The sequence below is a fragment of the Molossus molossus genome, unplaced genomic scaffold (assembly GCF_014108415.1).
Source record: "Molossus molossus isolate mMolMol1 unplaced genomic scaffold, mMolMol1.p scaffold_m16_p_3, whole genome shotgun sequence".
Taxonomy (NCBI): Eukaryota; Metazoa; Chordata; class Mammalia; order Chiroptera; family Molossidae; genus Molossus; species Molossus molossus.
The window spans coordinates 99,482,055-99,501,293 of NW_023425366.1; the positions used below are offsets into that span (position 1 = coordinate 99,482,055).

At 55.0% G+C, this 19,239-nt stretch overlaps 1 protein-coding gene across 2 annotated transcripts; it reads right to left on the reverse strand.

Moving 5' to 3' along the window:
• Positions 1-766: 766 nt before the first annotated feature.
• STX1A (syntaxin 1A) lies at positions 767-18,176 on the reverse strand. Of its 2 annotated transcripts, XM_036279449.1 has the most exons (11): positions 18,128-18,176; positions 9,869-9,946; positions 9,434-9,533; positions 6,819-6,893; positions 5,980-6,053; positions 5,774-5,882; positions 5,587-5,660; positions 4,407-4,544; positions 2,430-2,540; positions 2,043-2,106; positions 767-899 (listed from the first exon to the last, which is right to left on the reverse strand). In XM_036279449.1, the coding sequence occupies exons 1-11, from the start codon at positions 18,155-18,157 to the stop codon at positions 868-870; spliced, it is 885 nt and encodes a 294-aa protein (XP_036135342.1). In that variant the 5' UTR covers positions 18,158-18,176; the 3' UTR covers positions 767-867. The 2 variants fall into 2 exon arrangements, with proteins under 2 accessions (XP_036135342.1, XP_036135343.1); XM_036279450.1 differs by lacking the exons at positions 767-899; positions 2,043-2,106 and having other exon boundaries at positions 2,466-2,623.
• Positions 18,177-19,239: the final 1,063 nt, after the last annotated feature.

The window sequence follows — 19,239 nt, forward strand, 5'->3', positions numbered from 1 at the left end:
ATCTCTGGTTTCCCTATGGTCAGGAGGCATTACCCAGTCCTGGCCAGGAAATTCAGTTGGCTCAAGTATTGTCCCGATATGCCATGGTTGTGGGTTCGATCCCCAGTCACGGCACATACAAAAAAACAACCAATGAATGCACAAGTGGAACAACAAATCGATGTTTCTCCCCCTGCTCCCCTTCCTCCCCTTGTCTTTCAACTTAAAAAAAAAAAGATGGCATTATCTAGCCCACCAGTCTGGTCTGACCTTTGGCCCTGAGCTGCATTGGCAGCTGCTGACCAGCCCAGCATTTGGTTGTCTTGGGCCATCTCCTGTCTGGTCTCTAGTGGTCAGAATGGGAAGTCCTACCTATGCTGGAATATGTAGGGGACTGTCTAGAATACTTGAGGGGATCCACTGGTTGCCAGTAACTTGAGAAGTGGGAAGATCTGGGCCTTCATATAGAACAGACATCAGGCATTGAGCAGGAGCTGAGACGGTGTAGAGGGTCCAGAGGGTCTGGGGATTGAAGGCTGAGGGAGGAGGCTGGGATTCTTTTTCTTTAAGCCCCTACATCAAATTGTCACATTCACTCCCAATTCCTAAGACCATGACACTGTAATAGTAAGAAATCTAGAGCAGAGGCATGGTACAGATACAAATGTTTATTCTACATAAAAATTTCACAAAACGGAGCTGGTTGTACCAAGACCTTTGGTGAAGGGGTAGAGGAGAGGAGGGAAGTCATTAAAGAAGGCAACACGGACAGTGGTGAAGGGGTAGAGGAGAGGAGGGAAGTCATTAAAGAAGGCAACACGGACAGTGGTCAGTCACTGGACAGGAGCAAAGCTGAGGGAAGGTGGGGCTTAGACATGGCCCCATCCCCTACTGCATGCACTCGCATGCACACTCCTTGCCTGTCAACAAGGGAGAGAGGGATCTTGAAGTAAGGGCATGTTTCTGACTTGAGAGGCCCCAAGATGGTGGGGAGGGAAGTACCCCTCCCTGGCTGGCTGCTGAATACTGCATCCAAGACACCTGACATTCACGTGGCACATCAATGGGAGACAGCAAGGGCAGAATGTGACTGCAGGCCTGAAGTAACATTTGACTTCCCAGAGCACAAGAGAGCAGGGACCACTGTCCCAAACATGCAACAACACACAATGGCTTGAGGACCCAACTAAGGCCTGCTGGGGAGAATGGCTGGCCCAGGCTATGGGCTGGGGCTGAGGGGTCTGGTCTACCTCCCTAGCTCCAAGAGTGGCTGGAGACCTTGCACCAGTCAGCCTCTTCCAGAATGTTATGTGGGGTCAGGCATAGCCTGGGGGAGTGGAGAGTTGCTCTTGGGGCTCTAGGAATGTGGGGAGGTTGAGGCAGCTGAAGACCTGTTGTATTCTGCCCCTAGGTAGGGGAGGGAGCCTGGTCTTGAAAGGGCCAGCCACCTGGCCACAGCACCCTGAGCCTCCCTGGCAGTGACTGGCTGTTAGAAGCTTAGAGCTGGGCTGTCTCTCAGGGCCATACCTCCGCTAACCTGAAAAGCAGCACCATGTGGCCAGCTGGTCCCCACCCCTTAGGGGGCTGGGCTTTGGAGGACAGCTGGAGAGGACAGGGTAGATGGGTGGGTCAGTAGGAGGCAAAGTTGGGGTCCAGAGCGTTTGGATACCTGGCGAGAACTGACCCCCCAGGTCAAGAGTGGAATTACTGAAGGCAGAGGAAGGGGGAACATGGCTACCTGGGCAGCTCTGCCTGGGAAGGGTGAGGCAGCCTGGGCCAGGGCCTGAGTCTGTCCCTTGCCGACCCATCCCCACCCTGCTAGCTGTTTCTCAGCCTAGCTCTCCTCTGTCTCTTTTGTACAGACACACACTGTTAACAAAGATCATGCACATGACGGCTCAGGTCAGGGTGGGTATGGAGGGCCCCATGGCAAAGAAAAGAGCAGTATGGGGTGGGCAGGAGGGGGCTCTGAGCCGAAGGGAGTCAGCAGCCAGAGGGCGGCCTCCTTAGGGTGAACCATCCAGAGTGGAGAGGCAGGTGGGGTAGTTTCTATCCAAAGATACCTCCAAAGATGGAGGCAATGACAATCCCCAGGACCACACAGCAGATGATGATCATGATCTTCTTCTGCACCAGAAAACAAGAAGGAAAAGGAAAGTCTTCAGTCAAGATATGGGAGCGGCTGGGGCTGGGCAGAGCTTAGAGGCAATTGGGGCTATAAGAGAGGGCTATAATGAGGGTTGAGAGCTGGAGAGTCTGGGGGCTGAAGAGGGAAAAGGTGATGACCTGGGATGGGCCCGAAGGTGGTTATAATGAGGGACTGAAGATCTGGGAGAGGTGGATGAGGCTGTAGTAAGAGCTGAGAGGTGGGACAGAAGCAGAGTGGAGCGGGAGCTGTAATCACCGATGGGTGTGTGAAAACGTGATTGGGCAGAGTTGGGGCTACTGACCCGGCGCGCCTTGCTCTGGTACTTAACGGCCTTCTTAGTGTCAGACACGGCCCTCTCCACATAGTCCACCGACTGCTCCACGTTGTACTCGATCCTGTCAATCATCTCCCCCTGCAGGGCCAGGGGAATCCGAGCTCCAGAGGGCCCTCCTCCAGGTCAGGATTGGGTTTGGGGCAGGACTTCAGGAAAATGCCCTGAGGTTAGAGAGAAAAGGAGTGTGAGGAGGATGGGGTACCTGTGCCCCACGGGCCAGGCGTCCCTGACAGTTCCGGCCTCTCCCTGCAGAGCAGCCATCCTGGGGAGGGAACTGGCCATGCAGTCTCAGCCAAGGGAGTGAGGACCATGCAAAGAATGCTCAGCTGGGGCCCTGAACCTAGTGTCTGGTACAGGACAGAGGACAGTGCTGGGCAGAGGAAGGCAAGTGTAGGAGTGGGTGGGCCAGACTGTGGCCACAGCTCACAAGGTGACCACAGTAAGCCCCTATTCCATCCTCCCCGGAGCATGATGGTTTTGTCTAGCTCTGTATTTAGTCTTCAACCTTTAAGAAACACCCCCCTCCCCTGCCCCGCCAACCCTATAGCCCTCTTGGGCACTGCAGTCTGGTTCCATGCAGCCTGCAGAGGCCACTCCAACCATGATACTGTCCAAAATTCCCAGCAGCAGCTTGCTGAAAACTGACAGCTCTCAATTTAAGTCCACTGTTCCCATGGCATCCATGTCACCATAATCTCTCACTGGGATGGCAACAGCAGCATCCTCATGACCTCCCTGCTTCCTGACTCAGATCACACCACCCCTGCACTTAAGACCCTCCAATCTAGAAGAGACTTCATCTGCCAAGGCCCCTGTCTACCTCATCTTTAATTGCCCCTGTGCTCTAGTTGCATGGACCACCTTTCTGCTCCTCAAATATGTCAGGACCATGGTGTTGCTGGTCCCTCTGCCTGGGCTAGCTCTTTATTCTCCTCTGGGATGTCCCCAGAACTCAAACACCATCTCCTCAGAGAGGCCTCTAGCCACCCCATCCAAAGTGGCCTCCACTGTGCTGTATCAAAATGGTATTCCGCCCTGGCTGGTTTGGCTCAGCGGTTAGAGCGTTGGCCTGCGGTCCTGAGAGACCCGGGTTCGGTTCCCGCTAAGGGCGCGTACCTTGGTTGCAGTTTGGCCCTGGCCCTGGTCGGTCGTGCGGGTGGCAGCCACTCGATGTGTTCCTTTCACATCAATGTTTCTCTCTCTCTCTGTTCCTCTCTCTCCCTCCCACTCTACCAAAAAAAAAAAAAATGGAAAAATGTCCTCGGGTGAGGATAAAAAAAAAAGAAAAATGGTATTCCAAGTGTGACCCTTGGACTAGTAGCATCAGCATCACCCTTGAGCATGTTAGAAATGCAAATTCATGGACTCCTACCCTGAACTATTGATCTCTGTGAATGGGGATTGGAACAGGGAAACTTACAAGCCCTCCAAGTGATTCTTGGGCACTTTCAAGTTTGAGAACCACTGTTCTTTCACCATGCTGCTTTCTAACATTTCCTGAGCACTTGGTGAAACTGGAGAATATTCCAGTTGTCATTTACTTTTGCTGTTCTTCATCCAACAGACATTAGCTCCAGGAAGCAGGCCCTCAGCTGTCCTGGTCACTGCTGTACCTCCAGCTCCTATAAAAATGCCCATCCACAGTGCCTACATGACAAACACCTAGTGGATAAGACAGGACAAAGTGGGTAGGGCCATGCAGGGCCTGGGGTCCTGGAGGGCCAAGCAGAGCCATGCAGCACCTGGGGCCTGGTGGCTGAGCCATGCAGGGGGGCCTTTAGGTGAGTGAGGCCCTGGAGGCAATTTCAATAGCAGGTGGTTAGTTACCTGAAGACTCAGTCCCTCCCAGGCAGGGCAGCATGTTGGGCAGAAAGGGGAGGGTTAGTGCAGCCCTGGGTGCTGCCATGGGCTGAGGGGCAGGGCAGTGGGGCCCCAGGTGCTCACCTGGCTCTCCACAAGCATGGCCATGTCCATGAACATGTCGTGCAGTTCACGGATGCTGTTCTCCAGCTTAATGATCTCACTGTGCCGTGTCTCAATCTCACTCAAGGCCTGCTTAGAAATGCTGGAGTCCATGATGATCTAGGAATCGGAGCAGTGGGCTGGGACCCAGGCACTTGCTGAAGGGGGTTGGGGGTGGGGAACAGGACAGCAGGAGGCCAACTGCAAAAGTAGCTGGGATGGGCAGTGGCCTGCACAGAATGTTCTGGAAGGAGGGCCTGAGGCTTCTTCCTCAGCTGCAACCCTCCCCCTACTTTCTGCTCAGCTCTTACTAGCTGTTACCTAACTTCTCAGAGGCCTGATTTTCTACCTGTAATATGGGGCTATTAACACTCCCTACTTGTGCTTGTGCATGGTAACTGCTAAGTGATAGCTCTTATCACCAGCGTTGCACAGAGCAGATGACTGCTGCATGGACACAGGCCTTAAACCGCCGTTCTCCTGTCCCCTCTCCTTTTCTTCTTCCTGCACTGAATATAGCTGTCCCCCACTTTCTCCTCCTAGAACCCATACCCCTAAACCCCCCACTTGTATGCCACCTCTTTTTTAAAATATGTTTTTATTGATTTTTTTTTAGAGAGGAAGGGAGAGAAACATTGATGTGAGAGAGACACATTGATTGGCTGCCTCCTGCACGCCCCCTACTGGGGATCAAGCCTGAAACCCAAGCATGTGCCCTGACTGGGAATCAAACCAGGACCTGTCAGATCATGGGACGATGCTCAATCCACTGAACCACACCAGTTGGGCTATGCTACCTTTCAGGAAGCCCCCCCTGCATAGCAGAGTAGAGCTTCACTTGAACTTAGAGATGGTCAAGGGCACCATGTCCTCTGGGAGGGACAAAAGGTATTGAGGATGGTAGAAGGAGGCTCAAGCTGGTGGTGAATAGGCAAGGGTAGCAAGGAAGTAGAGCCAACAGAGGAAACAGGAGACCTTTGCCACTAATATTTATGTGACCTTGACCTGGTCCCCTTCCCTCTCTGGAACATGTCCTTTTCTCTAAAAACTGCCTCACAAGGTGGCTGTGTCCAAATATTGCCCATATCAAGCACTCCAGGGTCATGGTGGGACAGGTCCTGGTAGGAGAGGTTCCTGTGGGAAGGGTGGGGTCCACACTTACCCCAGAGGCAAAAATAGCCGGGTTCCCACTCTCTAGCATGTCCTCCAGCTCCTCACTGGTTGTGGTCCGGCCAGCTGCAAGCGGGGGTCACACTGAATGCAGCCCTCCCCAAGGAATTCAGCAGCAGCCCTGCTCAGTTCCTCAGCCTTGGCCAGGCCTCAGCCCCAGCCCTACCCCTTCAGCTTACTGATCTCCAGCTGCCTCTGGATCCGGCCCTTGCAGCGCTCCCTGTAGTCACACTGTGTCGCATTGTACTCAGACATGACTTCCACAAACTTCCGGGACAATGTAGAGTGCTGGGGGTCCGAGATGGGATGTAGGAGTCAGTCCTAGTCCCACAAGGCCCGAGAGCCTCAGAGGCCAGCTGCCTACCCCCAGAGGCCCAGGCCCAACCTGTGTCTTCCGGATCCTCAGGTCGGCGGATGAGCGGTTCAGGCCTTCTTCCTGCTCGATGCTCTGCTCAATGCCTGAGGGAACAGATGGCTGCTGAGCCATAATCTGCCCCCATTTACAACTGACCCCTGACCCACAGACCCAGGACCTGGTTTAGGAACTCTCCAGGGGGTAACTTGTATGGCCTGTAAGTGGGGTCACATAGGAAACAGAGGAAAAGGGAGGGCCAGGCACTGATGGAGGAGGAGCCAACAAGGGCCCTTCTAGGCATGATGCTTGTGTAGATGTGTGCACATTTGCACGCCTACTTGTAAGGCCTCAGGCACATACCAAGCTGTGTGTCTGCAAGCACCTACTGTTTATTAGGCCTGGTGGCTCAGGCTCATGCTGTCTCTTTCCTGCTCAGGAAGGCTGTACACCCAACATGGGGCCATGTCCAGAGTGGGGAGGGCCAAGTGGTTGCAACCTGCAGGTCAAACAGCCCCTAGGCCCATGCATTCTGGGCATGCACATCGATGCTCACACAAGCACATGGAGGCTGTGTGTGGAAGCAGGCAGTGCTGGCCACTCCTCTAACTTCTTTAGGTGAAGTAGGGGACAGTGCCCAGAGTGGAGCACTCCATGGACAAAGCCTCAGGCATATGTCCCAAGGGCCAGCCCAGAGCCTGGCGCAAACAGGCCTGCAAGGAAGCTGCTGAGTGAATGGCACATGATGGCAGCCTCATAAAGGAAAGCAAGACCCAGTGTACCCCTCAAAGTTGATGAAACCCCCTGGGCTGTGTGGAGGAAGCAGGCTTGGAATGCCCCCCACCTTAGACAAGGCTGGAGCCCAGACTCACTCTTCAACTTTGAGCGCACTTTGTTTGCAGTCTTCTTTATGTCGGACATGAGTTCTTCCAGCTCCTCCTTTGTCTCTGGGGAGGCAGAAGGGTGGGGGTTAACACCCTGGGTTCCCCATGCCAATGATCAGGACCCTGGGTCCTGGGTCTTCCTTCTTCCTTGGCTAAGGCTCTGCCTACCCCTCCAATCCTGGGCCAGGGCCATACCAGCTGTAGCCTCACCCCCTCTCGTTCTGTCTTCCAAGGAGCCTCCCTTTCACAGGTTCCCCTACCCCCTGTAGATAACAGATGGGTCTAAATTTAAGGCAGAAATAATTGTGGAGCAGCTGGTGATGCTGGAGTTGGCACTGGGGAGCATTTACTTGATACTTGCCTGAGTTAAAGACGGGGGGGGGGGGGGTGTGTGGGCTCACCTAGCATTACCTAGTGGCTCAGGGGGTTAAGCATCCAGCCAGTGGGCTGACAGGGCCAGGGATCAGGGAGGCAGAAGGCAGCCCCTACATCAAGCACCTGGGCAGAACAGACCTTGTTTTATTCACAAAGCCCCTCTCCCCAGGTGAAGGCCAACTGTGAGTGCCCAGTGGGTGGATGGGGGCGGGAGGCACCTGGTCTGGGTAAAGAGGTGGGCCCCTTGGAACATAATTGGCCCTGGAGGTAGCAGACAGCTGGGCCTATGAGAGGGTGAAGTTGAGGGAGGTGGGTAGCTTCTGACCCTTGTTCCAACTGGAACCATCTCCCTAAAAGCTGACAGAGGCCATGAGAGTGCTCAGCTTGACCCACTCCCTGCAAGGGGTTTGTTGGCAAAGGGGGGAAAGATAGCTGCTTCCTTCTAGGGTGCTAGGTGGAGCAATGGGTCCTGGCAGCACCCCAGCCTCAGGGCAGCCCCCCTGACTCTACATCCCAGAGGAACCACAACTGAGCTCCTGGCTGCAACCTTTCTTATCTATGCTCCGCTTGCTTCCAGGGCTGGGGCTTTTTCTATAAGGGACTGGGGAGGGGCATTTACAATGGAGGATCAGATGAGGCCACTCCCAAGTGGAATATGAGTGAGGTGGAGTGGGGGGCTTTAAGGAGTGGAGGAGGGAGCCTCTTTTGTATGAACAAAGAAAAACTTGTTACCAGCTGCTGCTCTAACATCTCAGCCTTTTTAGCTCAGATCCAAAATAGCCCAGCCCGGATAGCAGCCCCCAGAGAAGCCAGAGCAAGCCTCAGCCCAGGAAAGCCCCCTCCATTCACTGCTATCTTTCCTTGTGACTTCTCCTTAACTCTCCTTGCCTTTGCCCTAGAACCCTTTACTTTACTCAGCCCTCCTAAATGCTCAACTCACAGGTAGCAATTCTGAGCTGGCCACTGCTGTGTGACATGGGGAGAAGTGCCAAAGGCAGCACAAGGGAGCCCAGGGAGGAGCTAGGCAGCGTGTTGCCCCATACCACCCCACCTTCCAGCAGGTGAGAAGCCAAATCTCCAGAGATTTAAATTTCCTGCCTCACAATTAGCCCCCTTCTCACCAGCAGTGATCCACCACTGACACACTACTGGCCCAGCTACACATGGGCACACAGATAAACCATGTCACATGCTGCTGTCCCAAACAAGCCCCTGGGGAGAGGGGCAAAACATGATGACTGCACTGGATCACTGGATGTATGCTGTGCTTTGGGTGGTTTCCCTCTTCTTTGTACCCCTTTCTGGGACAGTCACCCAGGCTCCCAGCTGACTCATTTTGCCTTCCAAGGGCCTGGCACTGGGCTTGGTTGGTGTGGCATTGGCCTTGAGTTCAACCACAATTTGGGGCTGTGGATTTTTTTCTGGGTGTTCGGGGATGCCTGTGGGCCTGGAGGCGAGGGGCCACGGACAGGGTGGCAGTGCTGGAGATGAAACCGAGAGCAAGCCCTGAGTGCCTGGGTGGCGGCAGTGAGCCCTGGCCCATCACTGTCCCCTGGGGCTAGGGTGAGCTCCCTCCAGAGTAGGGGATCTCCAGCCTGCATGTTGTCAGTCTGGCACATAATTATGTAGTAATCAACACCTCAACAGGAATTGTGACAGGGAGACCTGTCTGGGGACAGAGTGGAATGCAGACATACACACAGGCTCCCTGTGCAGAGGGATAGAAGTGACTTCCTGGAGCCTTGAAAATGCCTGCTCCAAGGTACCAGTGGCCAGATGTCAAGGCCGCCAGCTCTTTCCGGAAGCTCTGCCTGCTTGGCCAGCTTGCCCTCCTACAGCGTTGATGCTTCAGAGCTGCCATCTGCTCTCCAGGGAGGCAAAGGAAGGGGAGGGGCCAGGCTGAGAGGCCTCCTTTCATCAGAGTAAGCTTCCTCCCTCCTTTCATTCCTCCCAGAATCCCAGGGCTGTAGCCAGCCCAGGGCCTTAGGAAAAAAAGCCATTTTACCTAGAGAGGGCAGGCTGCCCGCCTGACTCCACCCAGGTCTGAGGAGGACTACCTGTCCCACCATGGAAGTCTTTGCGGAGACCTGGGTCCAGCATGTGATACTGGGCACTGACCCCCCTATCCTGAGGTTCCCACAGAGCCCTCCCCAACCTGACCAGGCAGCAGCACCTGCCTGGAGGCCTACAGGGCCTAAAACCCACCCCTCACACCTACACGCACTCACTCTCATCAGGGTTGGGGGAGGCCAGGATGGCGCTGTGCTTCCGCTTCACCTCCTCCACATTCTCCGAGATCTTGTCAATAAAGCCTCGGATCTCTTCTACCTGTAGACCAAGGCCAGGTGGTCAGGAGAAAATCCAGGGACAGGGCTTCTTGGGCCCATTGCTTGTCCAGAGTGGGGCAAGAAATTGAACTCAGGGCCAGGTTGGGCCAGTGGTGGTGGTGGGGCTGGCTGCTCCAAGTTCAGTCTAGACTGGGGTGAGGAGGAGTGGGCTTTGCTCCCCTCTGAGCTTCAGTCTATTCACTCTCAAAATAGGTTCATTAATTGGTGCCTGAGGGCTGCTGAGCCAGGAACAGGTGTGTAAGCGCAAGACCTGGCTCAGAGTTGAGATGTGGTCACCCCAGACCTGCCAGTGTATGGGGAGAGGCTGGCTCCCACCTGTTCGAAGAATTCATCCATGAAGCGGTCTCGGTCCACAGTGACAGTGACGTCATCGTCATCATCGCTGTCCTTGGCCTGCACGGAGGTGTGTACACATAAGCGTACTTGTGGTAGGACCACTGGACCCAGACCCCAAATTGCCTGTCATCCATATATAGCAGGCTTGCAGGTTACAGCTCCAGGGACCTGACCATCCTGCTCTGTCCTCTTGGCAGGGAGAAGGCCTGGCTGTGCCCTCAGCTCCCACCCATGGTGAGACCTGAAAGATCCCTGGTGACCCAGCATAAGGAGAAGGGCCTTGCCCTGTCAAGTTGGTGACAGGGCCAAGTCTCTATCTCCAGGCCAGGGACTTCTGTCTAGCTGTCTGCCCCTTCCCACAGGGCTGAGGTCCTCCCAGAACCCCCCTTACTCAGGTGCTACTCAGAAGACCCTGCCACTGGCTGGGCAAGAAAACCTCAGGTCTTGGTCCCTAGGCCATTGGCCCCAACTCACAGACCTTGCCTGAGACAGGCCACCTGGAAGCCAGAGTTGTCTACTCTCCTGGCTAGAAGTTCCCACACTCTCTTTTCTGGGAGGGCCCTGGAAGGAGAGGCCTGGGCTGTCCCAGGTCTGGGCATGCCAACACCTCCCTCCCAAAAGGCTAAATGGCTCAAACATAAGGCCATCCCCACAGCACCCGACATGCCTGAGAGAGACTGCCTTGTACAGAGCTCGGCCAGGCGCCGACTTTCCTTCCCCACTCAGTCCTCTCAGGATCCTCTCTCTCTCTCTCTCCTGGTCAGTCTTGACATGGGGCTTTGACCCTCTTTCCAGGCACAGAGCTGGGCCCAGGAGGTACAAGAGGCCAGTCATGTTGCCACTTGGCTTGGGGCCTGCCTTAGTTCTAGCCACAGGTGCAGAACCCACTCTACTGCCCCAAGAGCAGCTGTACAAAAGCCACCCTCATCACAAGGTAGGGGTAATTACACCTCTGACTTCCAGCATGCTGGCCATGTTCATCACTGTCCACTCCACACCCTGACTTGGCCAGGGTCAGCCCATTCTGCTGACAGGCCCCTCTCCACAGTCAAGGCCAGGATACTCAGGGCAGGACTGGGCTTCTCAGGCTCAGTTATGCTTCTTCATTTCTCAGTGCCCCAAGGGTAGGCTGCACTAGCTGGCTAGGCGCTGGCCCTCACCTCAGGGCCCAGGATAGAGGCAGGCAGAAGTCGAGGGGATAAGGAAGCTGAGCTATTTACCCTGTGGGTCTATTTCTCCTCTACAAAATGGGGACAGTGACACCTGGCTGCAGGGAGGGAGGGCTGAGGAAGGATAAGGAAGCAAAGCATGTTGTAAAGGGCTATGCCCTTGGGATTGTGGGGGTCCTACTACCCCAACAAAGTGGGGCTTGGCTAGGAACTTTATGGAGACAGCACGGAGGGGCCCCTCTCATTGAGATCACACCTCCTCCCCCAGCAGCTAAAATAAATCCTGGCTCCCACAAGTGCCTGCAGCTGCTAGCAGGTGGCCTCCCTTCCCTCACCAAGCCCACCCATAGACATAGAAAATTTAGGGGCCATTTTCACACTTTTAGACCACCCGCCACCCAGGAGCTGAGCCAGAGGAGCATTCTCTAGGGAAACTGAAGCAGAGTGCAACCTGGAAGAGCCCAGTTCCCCTTCCTGGGCAGCTTGCTAGGTTGGCAAGTGACCCTAGGAGCTCCTGCCATTTAGCACTCTTCCCTCTCTGTTCTTTGGGTGCCCAGAGAAGGACAAGGGTGGACTCAAAGAGGCAGAAGGAGAGCCCTGGCAGGTCTGGCTCAGCAGTTAGAGCGTCAGACCGCAGACCAGAGAGTCCTGGGTTCGGTTCCTGCTAAGGGCATGTACCTCAGTTTGCTGTTCATCCCCACTCCGGTTGGGGCTGTGTGGGTGGCAGCCATTTAATGTGTCTCTCTCACATAGATGTTTCTCTCTCTTTCTTCCCCTCTTCCACCCTCCCTCCCTCCCTCCCGCTCTATCTAAAGATAAATGCAAAAACGTCCTCAGGTGAGGATTTAAAAAAAGGGGCAGAAGGAGAATTTTCCAGCTCGCTTCCCAGAGTAGTGACCAGCTAGGACCAACAACAAGGGTACCTGAGTCACCTGGGATCTGGGCTGGTATCCCTCTTTGGGCCTCAGATGTCCAGCCAGCTCTGACCTGCTACCTCCACAGCCTCCCCAGAGGACTGAAGGATGGACTTGGGTAGTTTCTCCAACAGAAGGTTTGCAGGAGAACCTTCCTCCAGGCTCTCCATCTATGAGGGTAGAGCTGGAGAATGGGCCATCTTGGGCCAAGGTCTGACTGGGGCACCAAGGTTGAGGCATTCAGAATGGCCCCAAAGACAATTGGAGGGTTTAGAGCTTAACCTCACAGCTCTGGTCAAATCAGCCATAGCTCCAAGCAAAACCTTGAGGGGATGCTCCAAGGAGACCCTTCCTTACTAAGTCCTACCACTTGTTCCTCCTTAGGACTTTTCACCCCCCACCCTCCTCTTCACCTCACTGCCCCAGCCTGAAATCTGATCCCAGCATACTCCACCTATAATAGGCTCCCTACCTCTACAATCCACCTGCTTTCCTCCCTGCTTTCACATGCAGTTCTCTCTGCCTGGGATGCTGATTCCATGACGCTGACATGCTCCTCAGGCTTAGATGCCGCCTCCTCCCAGAGGCCTTCCCCAGCTCCCCAGGGTCAGTATCTCGCTCCTCTGGTTCCCCACACCTGTTCACATCCCTACTGGAGCCACAGCCATAGACTCTCAGGCCCTAAGGCACCTGAAAAGTTACTTTAGCCCTAGCTTCCAGCCTCAGCTTGCACACCTGTGATGGCAAGCTCATTAGCTTCCCCAGGCAGCTCTGCCATCCTGGGCAGCCCCAATTGTTGGAAAAGTCCCTCCCTTTCCTGTGGTTCAGACCCAGGCCATAAATAACCCGCTGGTGCCCTCTCCCTTGGCTGGCCATGCCAGAAATCTGAAGGCAGCATCCATATCCTACTTGGAATTTTCTTTTCAAGGTTCATTATTCCCTCCCCTTCAGATCCTTCCCAGGGGCTCTAAATTGTAGCTCCTGCCCCTGACTTGTTCAGCCTGGCCTCTATCTTCCCTTGTAGTACAGGACACAAACAGAACCTCTTGCTGATTGTGGTCTCAGCAGTACCAAAGAGCTAGCCCATCCCCTCCCTCTTTCTACATATTCTACCTCTGTTAATTCAGCCAAAGGTCACATAAGTGATCCTATAGTTCAATACTTCCTGCCAAGGAAAGCCTCAAGCCCTTCCCTATCACTGTTTTCTTGGCTGGATTTTGGGTTCAAGTGAAGGAATTTTTTTTGTTTCATTTCTTCATTTGTTCTGATCCTTGTTCCAACTTGTGAGAATCTGATGACTCCTGAGTCTGTTGCCCCCTGAAACCTCAACCACATCTAGGCCAGAGCCCTGTAACACCTTTCTAGATATGTCTTCCAGATGAACTCAGACTCCTAATCAGTTCTCACTGGACACTGAATAAATGACAAGGATGTAGAATGCCAGCACCCCTATCGCCTCTGCCCCCAATCCAGACACACACACTCCTGACCAAAAGGAACTAGGAACTAGCTGGCATGCCATCTTCCTCATGTCCTAGGCTGGCCAGAGTGAATATACACATACACAAAGTGGTTATCTAGATATTTGTTGAATGATTAGGGCCCCGACTCCCTTAGGAATCCACCAACCCTCTCTAAGTGGCAGTCACAGCTCCAGAAAGAAGGCTGGGTTGCAACTGGGGACCTGGGAGGCTTCCAAATGGAAGTGGCAGCTCGAGCCATGGGACAATTACAAGCTTGAAGGAGCAAACGTCCTCTGGATCAACGCACCCAGATATCATGTGGGCATCCTGCCTGCCACCTGGCCAAAACTAGGCTCCACCTCTTCCTCCTGTATCCCCTTCTCTGAAAACTCCTGCTTAGAACCCCTGTTCCCAAGGGCTCCTCAAGTCAGAAACTGGGAGATACCTATACTCTTCCTTCTCTTCTTACATCCAACTAACATTCCATTTGTCCTGGTGTTTTCTGTTCATCCTTCAGTGGTTCTCAACCCTGGTCCAGCACCACCATCCCTTGGAGGGATTTGATAAAAACAGCTTTCAGGGTCCTACCCCAGAGAGGTCAAATCAGAATTTATGGGGCTGGGGCTGGTGAGGCCCCTCAGGATTGAGAACCTCTGGTCTGGTCTCATTCCTTTGACCGGCTGGCTATCTCAGCTTGGGCCTCGCCAGCTCCAGCCTGAGCAATCAGGAATAAAAACCTGGTGGGGGGGGGATTTGAGGGGGTTACTGCCCTCACCACAGCAACCTTCAGGAAGAGAAGATCCCACTAGAACTATTGGCAGGGAGCCCTAAGCTTCTCCTAGTGGAGGCCAGGCAGCCCTGGTGGTCTCACCTGGTAAAGGCTCCAGGATCCCAGGACATGAGAGTTTTGATTCTTCTAAGAGGCGCCTGCAGGCCAGTCCCCAGGGATGGCAGCAGGCCAGCCGGCAGGGTTGATTCATTCCTACTGAGTAGGAGTTGCTGTTGTCTGCCTCAAGGGCTATTTTTTTCCCCTTCTTCTTTTTAATGACTAATCAAAGTCAGTATCACTAGAGGAGAGAGGTCCAGAGCCCAGTCGGGTGTATGAGAGGCCAAGCTGGATCTCCAGGAAAGAGGGCTCTTCTCTAGTCTGATCCTTTCATCCCTCCCCATCCTGTGTACTCCCTCCTCCATCAGATCCCTGCTCTTAGCAGGGTCTACCCTTTATCAGGGCCATAAAGGAGCTCAGGGTGGCAGCTTCAGGAAGTGGAAAGGGGCTGGGCTCTGCCCCCGGATGCTGTGTGACCTTGGATAAACCCCTAGCCCTTTCTGGATCTCAGTTTTCCAATTTGTAAGATAGGAGGTGGACTAGATAGTCCTAAAGAACATTCCAGCTGCATCCCAGATGAAAATGTGCTCAAATCCATTGTTTTGTTTTGGGTTTTTTTTGGGTGGATGGGGGATCCCAAGGAAGTAATTGGAGAGAGAAAAGGAGACGCCACCCTAGGCCTACTCTTACACCCCCATTTTTTCTACTCTGCAAGGCAGATCCTACTGCCTCCATGGTACAGATGAAATGAGCAGAGAGGTTAAGGCACAAACCTGCCTGTTGTTGCTCTAGGACCCCCAGTGTCTTCCCAGCAGCATGAGAGAAAAGGGAAACTGGTGGGCAAAGGGGTACACTGGGCTTCCTACCAGGCCTTCTCTGGCTGCTCCAGTGGGCCGGGCCCTGCTCTAGACCAGGTATCATAACCACCTATCATTCTCTCTTGGTAGGGCATTCCCACTCTCTGCTTTTCCTCACCTTGGTCCCTCTTTTTGGACCACCTTTCTTCTCCCATTCAAATCAAACTCCTCCTCCTGAGTCATCCCAAGTCCTCTTCTTCCAGGAAGGCCTCTTCCCAGGTTTGGCCACCCCAACTCTCCCTCCTCCCTCTGTCCTTTGGCTCCTGCTGAAGATCACTTGTGTCCCACACAGCCCAGCATGTAGATAAAGTGTTCTGGGTCCAGGGAGGGGTGAATCAGCTCCAAGAAGTCCTCCGAAAGGAAACCAGGGAGGCCTCCAAATTGAGGAAAGGAGACAGGCAGGGCTGCCTAGGACACCGTGCCCCAAAATTCTCCCAGGTTGTATGACTCTGGGCTGTTTTTGCCCCTCTTAAGCCTCCAGTTGCCCTTCTGATCTCTGAGGGCTGCCTACACTGTTGAGGCCCCACACTGCCTAGATGATCCTTTCACTCTCCATATGAGAGGAGGGAACTAGAGAAGGCTGGAGGGCTGAATCGGGCCTGCAGAGCACCGAGGAAACGTGCCAGCTCCTTCACCACATGTGACTTTTATAAATAAACTCCCTTTGCTGGTCTTCCTTCCAAATGTGGTGGCACTGGGTAGGGAAGGGGGAGGAGCAGGGAGGAGGGTGGGATGGGGGTGGTACAAATTATTGTCCCAAGTACCACCTCTGTCCAGCCTAGCCCGTACTGGCCTCTTGGTTCCTGGGTATTCTGGTCTGAAAATTCTGACCCCTGGAGTTCAAGGTCTCCCCCAAATATGGAGTCAGAGTTAGGAGACCTGTGATCACCCTCCATGTTCCGAGAATCTGGGTTCTAGGTTTTCCTACCTCCACTTCATAGATGGGAACTTGAGGCCCAGAGAGAGACTTATAGGAATGGCAGCCCCCAGACTGTTCCACACCGCCATTGTGGGTTCCTGCCAGCACCACACTGAGACTGCTAGAAATCTCTAATGGGCATACCTTCCAGCAATAAGTATGGCAGCTTCCATGGGTTCAGAATACCTTAAGGCTGGGGTCTAGAGAGGAAGTCTCAGTTGATTCATAGAAAAAACAATGCCTTATCATCTAAGAGCCCATCTGGGCTACTGTGGGGTGAGGTGGGGAGTTGGAGGGGTCACAGAAACACATACCAGAGCAACAGACCTGGGTTTGTGCTCCCTACAACTCAAGCTCTCCTGGGGATCACCCAGTCCCAGCCAGGCCTAAGTCTGCCTGTCTTCAAGACTAGGCAAAGCCCCTTTCTACCATCCCTCTTGATCTACGAGGTAAGCCACTTGCTCTCTTATGCCTAAGTTTCCCCTTCAGCAGAGGGGATAAAGGCTGATGAGCCAGATGTCCTGTCAGATGTAGAGGATTGTGTTCCCTCTGACCATTGGTTCCCACATATACTCTTGTCTGACCCACCAGGTGCCCAAACATCAGCAGATGCATCACAAGACCATTCAATGCAAAGATAACTCTTTCTGACTCAATACAGCACAGGAAACTTGAGGGCAACCGCAAGGGCTGGCAGGGAAGTATTCAGATACCACACAGGAACGTGAGGGACCATATTCCTTTGAAACCTCCTGGGGTTTACCTTTGGGGCTGGGCACACAGCCAGGAATAACACAGGTCTGACTGTGATGGATTGGGGCTGGCAGCCAGAGCAAGAGGGAAATGGAGGCAGGAATGTTCAAGTCCCAGCCCCAGATTGCCAAGCACAAACACAGGGAGCCTCTGGGCAGTGAGGACAAGCCATGGGATCAAAAGCCCAACGGACCCTTGAAACTTTCCAAAAGAGGGGACCTAGATCTCTGGTTCCAAGGTGCGCTGCAGGGGTAGGGTTCTGGAGAGTCACTGAGCTAAGGCTCCCCCAGAGGACAGCAGGCAGGACGTAGCAGCAGGGTGGTCAGCCAGGGGACCTGACCCAACTCAACCTGAGCTACAGGCAGGCAGGCTTCATTTCCTTCACTGACCCTCAAAGGCCTGGGGGCAGAGGTGCAAACATCTAGCTAAATGGCAGAAGGCAGGAGAGGGGGCGGGGTTGTAGATGGGCAGGCTGCAGGGGTCTCAGGGCTGGGAGAGGGTGGGCTCTAACTCAAAACCTTTGCACGTCCCTACTCCCCCCAAACCCCGCTCCAAGAGCCACACCCCGGGGGCCTCTGAGACACAGGTGGAAAACAGATCCAGGTCTGAATCGGACTTGAGAACCCCGGAAGGGTTTGGAAATGCTGTGCCGGGCTGCCTGGAAGCCATGAAAGTGGACCGAGGAGGGTCTGACCCCTCCCGCACCCCGGCAGGCAGCAGATCCCAATCGCGACCCGGTGGGGAGCCACAGGTGATGGGAGCTACAGGTGATGGGAGGTAGGGGGGAGGCCAGGCGCCCCGCGAGCCAGCACCCGCCATGTAGCCCGGCTCCACCCGACCGCCAGGTTTCCGCAGCGCACCCCGCAGCGAGGCTCTGGGCAGGTCCGGACCCCTTCCCACCGCGGTCCCGTCGTCTGTCTGTCTATACCAGAGCAGGGACAGGAGGGTCAGTGACCAAATACCGTGTGGGGACAGAGGCCGGACTTGCTTCGCGGGCCAGGAGGGAGGTCAGGCTTCTGTCCTGTCCTTGATATCCGATTAATACCCCTCCGACCGCTCCCCCAAACAAGGAAGCGCCCAAAAGTTTATCTAAGACCCGGATTCCAGCCGCCAGCCCGCGGGCCAACGGGGCCGAGCTCACGCCAGCCCGTGACCCCTGAGGGGTGCGGAGGGGTGGGACTCGGGGGATCGGGGTTCCCAGCTCCGCCACGCTCTCTCCGGTCCAGGTCGGGGACGCAGGGTCTGCGACCGGGTGACCGCCGAAGCCGGGCGAGGAGTAGCCGGCGCGCAGGGCAGGCGGCGAGCGGCGAGCGGCAGCGCGCGGGGGCCGTACTCACGGTGCGGAGCTCCTGGGTTCGGTCCTTCATGCTACCGGGAGTGGCCGCGGCGCCGGCTGCAGCCCTGTGAGTCCCGCATGCGCAGCGGCCGCCCCGCGGCTGCGCAGCGCTAGCCCGGCCCCGCCCCGGCCCCCGGGACCCCGGCCCAGCCTCCAGCCCTGCCCCGCCCAGAGTCCGCCCCACCCCGCCCCGCCCCGCCAGCCCCGGCCCATTGTAGTATCTGGGAGTGCGGCTCCTTGCCCCCTCCCCTTATCAAGGTCCTTTGTTGGGTCGAAGCCCTGGGACCTTGTCCCCCTGCGTTCTTGACGAGTGATCTCTGCCCCATCAGGCCCCAAAGCTCCTACTTCCTCCCTGGCTCCAAGTCTCTCAAGACAGACTCTCAGCTTCATTTTGGACCCTAGATCTTTACACTCAGAGTCCCTTACGTCCCCTGAGATTTGCTGGAGCTTAGACCCCCCCCCCACCCCTTGATTTTATTGCTTGGCCCCTTCAGCACCCCACTCCAAAAATCTCCAGAGTTCCAGCCTTTGAGCCCCTGCCCTTCACTCTGTTCCCCATCCTCTCACATAGACTCAGGCTCTGACCACTTTCCCCCCAGAATTTCTCAGTTGACGGGTCTGATGCTGGATGACCACTTCTTTTCCTTTAGCTTCCACTCCCAGCAAGATACTGGAACCCTTCTATCTTTGGGGAAGACAGATCTAAAGTATACTCCCCTCTCCTCCTGTACCTGCATTCCTAACCCTGAGCCCCAGCCCCAAGCCTGAGATCCTTTTTTCTGTCTAGAAGCTGAGACCCAGCTCTCTCTGGCACCAATGGGCAGATCTTAGCAGAACTGTAGAGGGGTGGTGGGTGGGGGCTAGTTAGTAGCAGATGCTCTTTTTCTGGTCCCTGCCAGCATCTTGTTAAGACAGCAGTCACACATACACACACACACACCCAGCTGTCCCCTCTGTGCCCTGGCCCATACCCTCTTGACCTCAAGCCAAGCACACCTTCTTCTCTTTCCCAGGGCTGCCAAGGTGTTGCTCTGGAGCTGGGCCAGCCCCCTGCTGCCCAATGTGTCCAGGCCTGGCACTTGTCCCAGACTGTGGGCACAGGTTAGCTGTCTG